General features: G+C 52.5%; 1 protein-coding gene across 4 annotated transcripts in view; it reads left to right on the top strand.

Moving 5' to 3' along the window:
- Positions 1 to 12,176, top strand: part of ZFAT (zinc finger and AT-hook domain containing) — a 157,450-nt gene that overhangs the window by 57,354 nt on the left and 87,920 nt on the right. For all 4 annotated transcript variants that reach the window (XM_047783202.1, XM_047783205.1, XM_047783203.1 and 1 more), the window contains 3 exons: positions 2,052 to 2,202; positions 7,956 to 9,421; positions 10,225 to 10,457. In XM_047783202.1, the coding sequence (XP_047639158.1) occupies positions 2,052 to 2,202; positions 7,956 to 9,421; positions 10,225 to 10,457 (1,850 nt within the window). The remainder of the gene's footprint in view (positions 1 to 2,051; positions 2,203 to 7,955; positions 9,422 to 10,224; positions 10,458 to 12,176) is intronic.

Genomic DNA, 12,176 nt, shown 5'->3' on the forward strand with positions numbered 1-12,176 from the left:
GGCCGTGACCCCGAGCAGCTTCCTCACTGACCAACTCGCTGTCGAATTTCCCATCCACCAGGGAAGACTCACTGTGCAGCGTTGTTGGGTGGGCTGCTCCCGCTGCCAGGTCCTTGTCATTTGAGGAGCTGTTTGGTGGTGGTGGGGGGGTGTTTCTTTCCTTTGCCCCCAGCCTCAGCCCCTTCCTGGGCCTGCTCCTTCCTCTTCCTGCCCCGCCCTAAAGCTGAGACCCCTCCCACCAGGCGGGTGCAAACTGGCTCCCAGAGCCTCCACCTCACTTTCTATTTTGCGTTTTTTAGTGGGGTCTTGATATCTTTTATAATGCTGGAAATTTCTCTCTCCTTTTCCTTTCACATAAATTAGTCAGTGGGTATATTATACTACCCTTTTTTTTTGTCTTTTTTTGCTATTTCTTGGGCCGCTCCCGCGGCATATGGAGGTTCCCAGGCTAGGGGTCAAACCGGAGCTGTAGCCACCAGCCTATGCCAGAGCCACAGCAACGCTGGATCTGAGCCGCGTCTGCAGCCTACACCACAGCTCACGGCAACGCCGGATCGTTAACCCATTGAGCAAGGGCAGGGACCGAACCCTCCACCTCATGGTTCCTAGTCGGATTCGTTAACCACTGCGCCACGACGGGAACTCCCTATACTACGCTTTTTAAAAAAGCATCTCTGGAAGTTCCCTGGTGGCCCAGTAGTTAAGTGTTTGGCTCAGGTTCGATCCCTGGCCCAGGTACTTCCACCTGCCACAGCACTGCCAAAACAATAGCCTTTTCCAGGAATGGATACTTTAGACAAAAGGCAGTTTATCATAATAGATGCCACAGTATAATAATGAGTTTTTTCTCCTATCCATTTGGGGTAATAGCTGTCAAATAAAATTTTAAAAATCAAGTGTAGTGGAAGGAAGTAAAGAGTAGGTAGATTTCAGATACCTTTTGATGGTAGAAGAGTTGGGACTTACCAAATGTGTAGAACTAAATAGAAATACTGTATACAGAATGTTCACAGAAGTTTTATCTCTGGGTGATGGGATTAAGTACAATGCTTCCTTTTAAAAAACTAAGTTTAGGCTTTTAAGAACAGCTAGAGCCTTTTAAGCATCTGTTTTCAATGCCAATATTAACTCATTATTTAAAATGAAAATACGGAAGTTATACTTCAGTGCAGAGAAGGGTGATCAGTAGGAAAAAAGCCATATAAGATTGTGTGACCAGAAGAAGCTTCCGGAAAGCCACTTGGTCTGCCCAACCCTACCTCGGGGCAGTATTGTTCTGGGAAATGGAAGTCCTGGGAGCCAGGTTCCTATTCTCGGCCGTCTCTAGAGAAAGTTTCTTCAGTCATGTCTTAAAAATTGAGGGCAGTGTTTGGAGATTTCTGTAAGTGTAATTCACTTCTTTTGCTGCTGCAGAAGCAAGGGATCGATTGGAGCCTTTTCTTTAACACACTGCACATGTAGCGAGCACGTGCAGGCGTGCCCCGTGTGCACACACGCGGCTGCGAAAGCTGCGATCATTTTACACCACTGACTCGCACAGGTAAAGGTGATGCTTGCGTTTTTCCACAACAAATGGTTCATTACGTAGGGTGGAGACAGAGGCCCAGAGGCGTAAGGTACTGTCATGTGTGCGGCTGGGTCCAGGCGGCCTGGATCCCTGTTCACAGCCGATTCCACTGCTCCATACTGTCTCGTTGCCATTTACCTAAAGTTTAACACATGTGGCTCTTTGTGGACTCTTGCAGGTGGCAGTTGTGTATATGTGTATCCATCTATGTGTGTTTTTGTGTTGTAGTAAATAGAGCAGGTGAAAATGGACCTCGGAAGAAGGTTTTGATAGATTATTGGAAAAGTTGCCCCTTCCCCACACACACAACCACACACACGCAACCACACACACACAGACACACACACACACAGACATACACACGTTAAAGGTGTGAACTGAAGGAAGACGGATACCCTGTGTGGGTGTCATGAGCAGAGCTCTGGGAGGGTCCGGGCCCTCACGGTGCCTCTTTCACACGCAGTGCCCTCTGCCTCCATCTCAGGTGCTACCAAGATCGTTCCAGTGGAGGCCGGGCCCCCGGAAACAGGAGCTGCAGACCCCGAGGCCACAGCGGCTGACCTGGCGCCCCGGAGAGGGTACCAGGAGTATGCCATCCAGCAGACGCCCTACGAGCAGCCCATGAAGTCGAGCAGGTAAAGCGTCTGTTCTGTGTGACTCCAGCCACCGCCCCAGAGGCCGAGAGGACCGGCGCGTTGGTGTGTCGGGACTCTGCAGACTCATTTGCCGAGGGTCCTGGTTTCTGCTTGAGTCTGAGAAGCAGCCCCCGCCCGCATGGCCCTGCTGTGCCCCGGAGCGCAAGGTGCCTCTGTGGGGTGCGTGGTGGGCCAGCAGGCTGGGGAAACTGGGCGCCAGTCAGCTTAATGACAGCAGGGCATTTTACTGAAGGCAAATATGTGTGTCGCCTGCATAAAAAGAGGCGTGAACGAGGCCTTACTTACTAAATTTGCTGAAATTTTTATAGCTGCACAATTTATAATCAAAAAGAAAAATCTTCATTTTTCTCCTGCTTTCAGAGGTAACACCAGCATCCGCCGAGAGGTCAGGTTACGGTCACCTGCAGTCCCTCCTTGGGCGGAGTCACTGTGGTTGACAGCGTGCTTCACAGGACGCGATACTTTTTTCATGATACAGTAAAATAGAACACTTTGATTTTGTTATTTTCTGTTCTAACACAACCTACCAAAGGCACCGTGATCACCTTATTTTTTTAAACCTACCGCACCTCGATCTTTGTCCCTTTCATTACGTGTTTTTTAGAAGTGCGTTTGCTGCTGCGCAGGCGCACGGTGGTTTGCAAAGCCGGTTTCTGCGTGGTGGTCAGTGCTCTGCTCCAGGTTTTGGTCCCTCCCTCTCTCAGTCCCTCTTCAGGACTTCCTGTGGGATAAATTGCTAGACTGACACAAGCGCTTAAAACGCTAATCGACATTGAAAACCACCCTCCAAACACATTGGGCGAGTCGCCCTCCTGCGGCGACCTAGCCTGTGTGTTCCCCACACGTCCTCGCCGTCGCCAGGTCACCGGCTCAGTCGTGATTCGTACCTGCTGATACAGATGGGCAGACTCTGATCACCTGAGCACCACACACATTTTCCCAGCTGAGAGGAAAGAAAGAAAATGCCAGAGCCCGTGGGTTCCCTCTGTTTCTGGAAGAGGGGAGATGTGTGCTTGAGGAGAGTGTAAGCTTGAGCACCACGCAGACCTGGGTTGGCTCCAGACCCTTCCACGAGACTTTAGCTCAGCAGATGAAACGCCTGTTGTGTGCCAGGCCCTTGGCATGTGAGAGAGAGAAAGACAGGTGCAGCCGTGCCCAGCTCAGGCTTTCTGGACTGTGACTGGACACAACTGATTTTGCCTCCAAGCCTCTCTTACACCAGCCACAAGGGTGTCCAGTAGACTCTGCCTTAGGTTAGGGGTGGGAGTAAGTGACCGCATGTATGGGAAGTGCTCTTAGCAAATTATAACATCGTGTTGTCTGGGATGCGCCATTGATTTGTAGCCTCAGTCCTCTGTTCTTGCAGATGCGGGCAACTGAATTTATTGATGAAGTTGTAAAAATAGGCACTCCTTTGGCAACGCTCAAATAGAATTAAATTTGAAGATCATTCTTGTTTCAACGCAGGGTGATTTGTAGACCTTAGTTAATTATCTTCATAATATTTTAAGGTCTGTTGGGAATGTTTCAGACAAACGCTAATCTAGTCACAGGTAAATATGCTCAATATTTCATCAATAGATTTAGGCTGTTTTCCTCTTGTCAACCATTCTATTAATATTTTATAGTCTAAATTATAAAATAGTTATGAAAGATTTTTTGCATGATTTTGCTTTGTAAAATAGAAACAAAACTTTTGGGTTATATCAATATAACAGTTAGGCTCTCACGCATGACATAGACTTATTACATAGAAAATTTGAGAGAAAAAAAAAAAGAGGAGTTCTCTTCGTGGCTCAGCAGTTAATGAACCCGACTAGGATCCATGAGGAAGAAGGTTCGATCCCTGGCCTTGCTCAGTTGGTTGGTGATCTGGTGTTGCCGTGAGCTGTGGTGTAGGTTTTAGGTGCAGCTCAGATCCGGCATTGCTGTGGCTGTGGCGTAGGCCGGCAGTTGGAGTAGCTCTGTTTCGACCCCTAGCCTGGGAACCTTCATGTGCAGCCCCAAAAAGCAAAAAAAAAAAAAAAAAAGAGAGAGAGAAAGGAAAGACAATTTGAGAAGCCCAGAAACCATGAGGAAGAAGGTGATTAATCTCACTACCCTGAGATAGCCACTGCTAATATTTTTAGTGTTTCTTCCTTCCAGCCTTTTTTCAGCCCATGTATTTCATAAATCGAACTTCTATTTTATATGTAATGTTGCATCCTGCTTTTGATACTTAGTCACATTATACTTTCCTTGGTTGCTCAGATTCTTCACCACCCTGTTTTGTAGTGACCTGCTCCAACGTCATGCGGGTATCCTGTGACCCACCACAGCTTCCCACATTGCAGACAATGACATCTCTGTAAAATGCCCATTTGATTGTCCCCTCGAAGGCCTCACGCTGCTGTTAGGAGAACTTGGCCTCTAGGGTCTTCCTTGGCTGCCACTTCTCCAGCCTGGACCCCCTCTTTGGCTTCCTCCGGTTCTCTGGGCTCCGGGATTTGCTCCAGCCATCTGGGTCCTTTTTATTTCCTTGATCTCTCCTTGCACGTGTCTCTTCTCCCCACTGGATGCCACCCCTTCCCCTCCCTTGGTTAACTCCTGTTCGTATTTCAGCTACCTGCTCAGATCTCTTCCAGGCAGTCTGCTCTGTCCCCTAGTCAGATCAGTGTGCCTTGAGCTGGGCTCTTAGAGCATCCTGCTTCTTCCATTGCAGCCGAGAGCCAGTGGCCCTTATCTGCTCCTTTATATGGTTATTAGGCTGGCCTACCCCTTCCTGTAGAAGGTGAGTGCTGAGGGAGCATGAGTTGGGTTTGTTTGTTTGTTTGGCTGCACCTGTGGCATATGGAAGTTCTCAGGCCAGGGATCAAGTTTGAGCTGTAGCTGCAACCTATGCCACAGCTGCGGTGAGGCTGGATCCTTAACCCACTGTGCCACAGCAGGAACTCCGAGTTGGGTTTGCCTTTGTCCTCATTGTGTCCTCAGTGCTGGGGATACTTCTTTGAATGAATGCATGAATGAGGAAAAAAACCCACGCAAACAAACTGGTTCCCTGTTTGGAAGCTTCAAACAGCTTTCCACTCGGAAGGAACTATGGTGAAGAATCCTGCACCAGGCGCCTTCATTCAGATTTCATATTCTTTCTTTCGATGGATTCCCAGCAGTGGAATAAGTGGATCAAGGGCTCTGATCTCTTAAAGCTCTGCTGGGATGCGTTGTAAAGTGCAGTGGATGAGCGCCTCTCTCAGTGAAGAGGGGACCTTTGGGGTGAATAACGTGCTGGGACTCAGGGGACAGCCCAGCTCTGTGATTAGTTCCCAGGCTTGCACTTGAGAGCTGACGCTGGCTGCTTGGCAGCTCCTGCCACTCATTTCCTGTGGCGGGAAGTAGCACTGAGGGCTCCACCAGGCATTCGTGTAATAATATGAAAAATCAGAGCCAGAGACTCTCCTAAGACCATTTAGACCTTGTCCTGGAGAAGGAAATACTGTGATCTATTTATTTAATTAACATTTTGAGTCCAGAGTTTCTTCCTGGAGTCAAGAACGTCACCTTCTGGATGGCTTTGTCATTTGAGAAGGATCCAAGTTCGTTTCCTTCTAGCGGCTTTGGGCTTTGCGTGTGGGCCCAGGGCTGACTTTCAGATTTGACTGTTTTAATTACATCATGGGACTTGTGCTCTCTGGTGTGTATGGACCGAAGCGCACTTAAACGTCTTTCATTTAAACCTGAGGCTCCCTCTGTCGACCCAGCAGAGTTGTATGGATAGTTCCCTAAGTATAGACTTGACAGTTACGGTGGGTCCAGCCTAACAGTGTCTGATTAATGGCACTAGATGATGGTGAGTGTTCCCGAGGACCTAGCTGGATAACCTGCGCAGAGGCCAGACGGAGGAGTTACAGAGCGAGGCCGCTCCCCTGTCTCCTGGGCTCATCTGCCCATTCCTGTTCTTGTGCGAGTTGCAGTACTTTGGTGACTGTCATTTGTTGACTTGGGGAACAACGCACACCTGCTCCAGCAGCCGTGGAAGCCCCACACAGGAGGGCTTCCCCGTGTGTACGGTCACTCTGGGGCAGGGGTTGGTGTTCACAGCATTTTCAAGCAGTGGGAGAATGTGCAGGCTCAAGAGGTGGGCTGTCTGCCTGGGCTCACATTCCGGCTTCACCACTGACTGTGTGACCTTGGGTAAATACTTAGTTTTCTCACCCGAAGAATGGGCCCAATGACAGGGTTGAGATGAAACACTTAGCAGAGTAATTGTTAGCTGTTACTCCTATTAGCATCTCATTCCACACACACATTGCTGTATCAGGAGAGCGCCTCGGGCTTTTCATTCTCCATCACTATACTAAATCTAACACAGTGCCTGAACACACAGGCAAGTGTTAATAAAATGGCACGCATTTATTAATGAATGGTGTTTGAGTTTAATCATTGATGATTGAACAACAGCCTTCTTTTCCCTGAGTTCTGAATCAGCCGAGATAGAGGAGGAGGAGGCTAGAGGTTCTCACATCAGGTCCAGGATTGGTGGAGCTATGGGAAAAGAGAGCCTGGGGCAGGTCACACTGAGCTTCCGCTGACCGTCCTGCAGGGCTGGACCGCCTGGCCCCCTCCCCTTGCTGTGGTCCTTGACTGCTGCTGGCTGGACACACGGAGGCCCATGTGGCTTAGCGCCATCTGCCATCCGTAGCCCATGCACATGAATGCTCAGCAGACAGGAAGGAGTGAGCTCAGCTCTGGAGGCCGAGTGCTGTTCCAAACTCCCCGCCAGAGACACAGTTCCCTTTTCTGGGGGCAGGGGGGCGAGTGAGGACAGCGAGGAAGGCCAGGGGTCTTCCACCAGTGAATGGCCCTCACGTGGAAACTTGCAGCAGCGAGAGCGTGTTACCCCTGTGGCTGATTGAATGAATAGGCGAGTCTGGATTATCAAAGCTATTGAATAAGCCCAAGCAGGTTGTGTCTAATCTCATGGAACAGACTGAGTTCCTTCCATTAAGACTGTCCTGATACAGTCCCCCGGGGTCCATCCAGGTCACCTTTGGCGCATGGCTGGCTCCTGTGTACCCTCTGAATGACACCTCGTCCTCCTCTTGCCTCCCTCTTCCTGGTTCTGCATCCCCTCGAGTCAGACCTCTCTTCCCAGCTGCCTTCATCCAGGTTGGAGGGCTCCTTCTCTTTTCTCTCCATGTGCTCCTGTCACAACTTCCACACCGTCGTGCAGCCATGGGCTGACCTGGTCCCCCCTCCCACCCTGGGCTGTGAGCTCCTGAGGAACAGGGATCCACTCCTCTGTCTTTGTGTGCGCCCAGTCCACGCCGGGACCTCCAGTCCTACCTGTTGATGAGTGAACACATCTGTCCATACTCAGACTGGCCTAGCGCACAATTTTTTGTTTGTTTGTTTGTTTTTAATGGCTGCACCTATAGCATGTGGAAGTTTCTGGGCTAGGAGTCGAATTGGAGCTGCAGCTGTCAGCCTATGCTGCAGCCATAGCAACTCAGGATCTAAGCCTCCTCTGTGACCCACCCTGCAGCTCACAGCAATGACTGATCCTTAACCCACTGAGCAGGGTCAGGGATCGAACCCTCATCCTCATGGATACTAGTCGGATTCTTAACCTACTGAGCCACAAGGGAACTCCCTAGGGTGGTTTAAGCCTTGGGTACTTGGCACCTGGAAGGCGGTGGGGCTCAGCAGGAGGGGCAGGGGCTCCAGCTGTAATGGGTGCTGTCCTCTGTTCCTAGGCTCGGGCCCACCCAACTCAAGATCTTCACCTGTGAGTACTGCAACAAGGTCTTCAAGTTCAAGCACTCCCTGCAGGCCCACCTGCGGATCCACACCAACGAGAAGCCCTACAAGTGCCCTCAGTGCAGCTACGCCAGCGCCATCAAGGCCAACCTCAACGTGCACCTGCGCAAGCACACGGGTGAGAAGTTCGCCTGCGACTGCTGTTCCTTCACCTGCCTGAGCAAGGGCCACCTCAAGGTGCACGTGGAGCGGGTGCACAAGAAGATCAAGCAGCACTGCCGCTTCTGCAAGAAGAAGTACTCGGACGTCAAGAACCTTATCAGGCACATCCGGGACGCGCACGACCCGCAGGACAAGAAGGTCCAGGAGGCCTTGGACGAGCTCTGCCTGATGACCAGGGAAGGCAAGCGGCAGCTGCTCTACGACTGCCACATCTGCGAGCGCAAGTTCAAGAACGAGCTGGACCGAGACCGCCACATGCTGGTTCACGGCGACAAGTGGCCTTTCGCCTGCGAACTCTGCGGCCACGGGGCCACCAAGTACCAGGCGCTGGAGCTGCACGTCAGGAAGCACCCGTTCGTGTACGTCTGCGCGCTCTGCCTCAAGAAGTTCGTCAGCTCCATCCGGCTGCGCGCGCACATCAAGGAGGTGCACGGCGCCGCCCAGGAGAGCTCGGTCTTCACCAGCTCCATCAACCAGAGCTTCTGCCTCCTGGAGCCCGGCGGGGACATCCAGCAGGAGGCCCTGGGGGGGCAGCTGCAGCTGGCGGAGGAGGAGTTTGTGTTCCAGGGGGTCAACGCACCCAAGGAGGCGGCCCGCCCTGGGGACCTGAGGCCTGAGCAGGGGCGGGAGCAGCCCGAGGCCCCCGCAGAAGGGCCCGCCCCACCCGTGTGCTCGGCCACCGCCCAGGCCGACGCCGCTGCCGCGTCACCCTGCGAACTGGCGGCCTCTGAGGCGTCCTCGGACCTTGGTCTGCACGCGGGTGTTTCCCATGAGTTCTTGTTGCAGAACGACGCCGCCGCCTCTGCTGAGGCCGCGGCTGCTCCCGAGAAGACCTTGGACGCCCAGCAGGGAGGCCCTGCCCCGCCCCCACCCCCGCCCCCCGGAGCGGACCGCCCGCCACTGCCGTCCACGGCCAAAGGCATGGGGGCAAACCTGGAGGCCCAGGGCGCTGAGAGTCCCCCGGCCGAAGGGCAGAAAGTGGCTGTCCTCCCCTCCGATGGCCCAGATCCCGGCAGCAGTCTCAGGTCAAACCCAGCTGCGGCCTCAGACCCCCCTCCGGGAGCAGATGAGAAGCACATGGCCCTGTGCCAGCCTGACTCTTGCTCGCCCGCCTCCGAGCACCGGGCTGGCATCACCGCGTTCATGAAGGTCCTGGACAGTTTACAGAAGAGGCGGATGAACACCGGCCTGTGCGAGAGGATCCGGAAGGTGTACGGGGACCTGGAGTGTGAATACTGCGGTAAGGGGCGCGGAGCGGCGCCGGGGCGCGCGGCTGGGGCGCCCTGCCCAGCAGCCCCGGCCGTCCCTGCCTGTCTGCGGGTCGGCTGGTGTGTGCTTGGAGCCCGTGTCTCTTTGCAGGGAACGCCAGAGCGAGCTAGCCGGCCTTCCTAGATAGTCAGAGGGGTGGCCAGGTCAGCGCGTGGGGTCTGTGAAGAAGCGGGGGTGGCGGGACAGCGGGCCGCGCGGCTCGGTCAGGGTGCACGCGGAGGCATGTTCCAGGGCCTCGGCCAGAACTCTTAACAAGCAGCACCTTCCTTCTGGCACACGACGAGTTTAAAGTCCAGCTTTAAGTTGTGGCCGTGTTCTAGATGAGCAGAGAGGTCACAAAAGTGGCTGCAGCTCCCGGTAGGAAGACCCTGAGTGCAGCCCTCCCAGCTCGCAGTGGAAGCACAGCCTGCGAGCCTCCTCGAGCGCTGGCAGGACTGGGCAGAGATGGCCCAGGTGTCCGCAGAGTTTAGAGCCTCTTTGACTTTAAGCATGTGCGTAATGGCATTTGGCACCGTAACTGGTGGTCAGGAAGCATCCCTTTCCTCCTCTCCTCGCTCTGGCATCCTGCAGAAGTAGCAGCACCCATAACACTGGCAATCTCCCACCTTTGATAAGTCGTTTCCAGACAGAGATGTAGTGCAAAGCGTGAAGGGTGACCCGGACAAGCACGCAAGGGAGAGAAGTAGAGTAGCTAAAAAATAATAATAATTAAGAAAAAAATCAAATTCAGGGTAAAAGAAACTTCCTTGTTCTCATGTGAAAATATTTTTTTAGGCAAACTTTTTTGGTACCAAGTGCATTTTGACATGCATGTCCGCACCCACACCCGGGAACATCTGTATTATTGCTCCCAGTGTCATTATTCTTCCATCACCAAAAACTGCCTTAAACGCCATGTAATTCAGAAACACAGTAACATCTTGCTGAAGTGCCCCACTGACGGCTGTGACTACTCGACTCCAGATAAATATAAGCTGCAGGCACATCTTAAAGTTCACACAGAGCTGGTAAGTAGCAAGCCCGAGCGGCAGCCCGTCTCCCCTGGGTGCTCCCTGCTTTCTCACACTGACGCCTGGGGAGGTGCTCCTGCCTCCTGGGAATGCAGGGTGCCAGCGTCCAGCCCCGAAAACAGAGAGGTCCCCTCACAAGACAGGCTCTTCTCTGTACCAAGGCCTTCACCCCAGGGTTCCTTTCACAGGGAGCGTCTCATCTTGGAAAACAGATGAAATCGAATATGTTTGCTTGCTATGCAGATTTTTCAGCATCGGAGAAAGTCTGCAGGAGACAGAATGGAAGGCAAGCGAGGTTCTTAAATGGCATTTTAAAGTGCTACGTTAATTCAGGGTGCTGTCAACATTCATGCCGATAAATATTGTTTAATTCTTTAGTGGGTGATCATGTAACACAATGACTGAGTGTTTATTTTAGCAAATTCTGCTCTGACTTGAGCCGCTGATGCCCAAGAGTGATTTGAGCAGACACACCCGGCCCCAGAGGTGGGTCTGCTTCCATTGCAGTCCTTCCTGTGCCACAAAGGAAGGAGCAAGGGGAGGCTTCGGAAGCTTGACGGGCCACTTCTGTTTTCTGGCCTCAAGATCCCTGAGGCCCCAGCAGTCTGTGTTTGTCCTCTGTAAACCAGGGTAACGTTGGGGTGCTTTGGGTTTAGTGCGTAGAAAGAGCACGCGCTTTGGGGTTAGAGACCTGGATTCAAATGTTGTCTCAAATAAGGATTTGCACAGACCATGTGATGCTGGACAAGTAAGGCAATTGTCCTTTCTGAGACTTGGTAGCCTTCTGTATAAAATATCTAAAAAAGTGTAGATCTGTTTTTCTCTCACACATAGATGCACAGAGATATCCACATGTTATACACACCCGCACATGTGCAAGTACGTATCGCACGCGCCTCTAAGCACATTATGCATGTACACACATGAACGCACGCGAGTATATTCGTGCATGTCTGTGGATCTTCTGGGTTCCCTGGAGGTTAGAATGGAGGGCTCTGAGTAGAGAACTTGGCTCGGTGCTTGTAGACTCCCGACTAGCAGCTCCTGCGTGTCACCTGGTCCCTCAGTACGTGCCCCTCCCCCTCGTGTGTGCGTTGGGGGGCATGAAGGTGTGTTATTCCTATTTACTTGCAGAACTGTGGTTACATGGGTACTGCTTTCGGGATCCTCGGAAAACAGGCAGGGCAAACTGAGGTGGCAGAAATCATTACTGTGACTTTGCCGGAAGCTCTTAGGAAATCCAGACGAGTGAGGCCGGCTTGAGAACTGGGTCCTCCGGGGCAGCGGGGGAGGAGCCAGGCCGCCGGGGTTTTGACCATGGCTTCCCCACCCACTATGCACTTGGCCTCGAGAGGGGAGTCCTGTACCCGCTGCGGGCCTCGTTTACCCCTCCTCAGAGGAGGAGCCAGAACAGGGCCTGCCTGGAATAAGCCTTGAGGCCACCCACTGTTAGAATCACTCTTGTTTTTCCCCCATGTCTTTTTGGAGCTTGTGGTTGTGAGTTCAGAGATGATGAGGCACAGGCTAAGGACTGGCATGGGCAACCAAGTTGTGAAAGAGGGCCCGCCTGTTAACTCCTTGCCCATCGCGTGTGTCAGGGAGCTCGGCTTCCTGGCCTCCTCTGGCCTCATGGTCAAAGGGGCGTGTCGGGAACATGCACTGAGAGCATTGACGTCGATTTCATGTGCTTTCATTTTTCTTGATGGACTGGCGTTG

The sequence above is a fragment of the Phacochoerus africanus genome, chromosome 6 (assembly GCF_016906955.1).
Source record: "Phacochoerus africanus isolate WHEZ1 chromosome 6, ROS_Pafr_v1, whole genome shotgun sequence".
Lineage (NCBI taxonomy): Eukaryota > Metazoa > Chordata > Mammalia > Artiodactyla > Suidae > Phacochoerus > Phacochoerus africanus.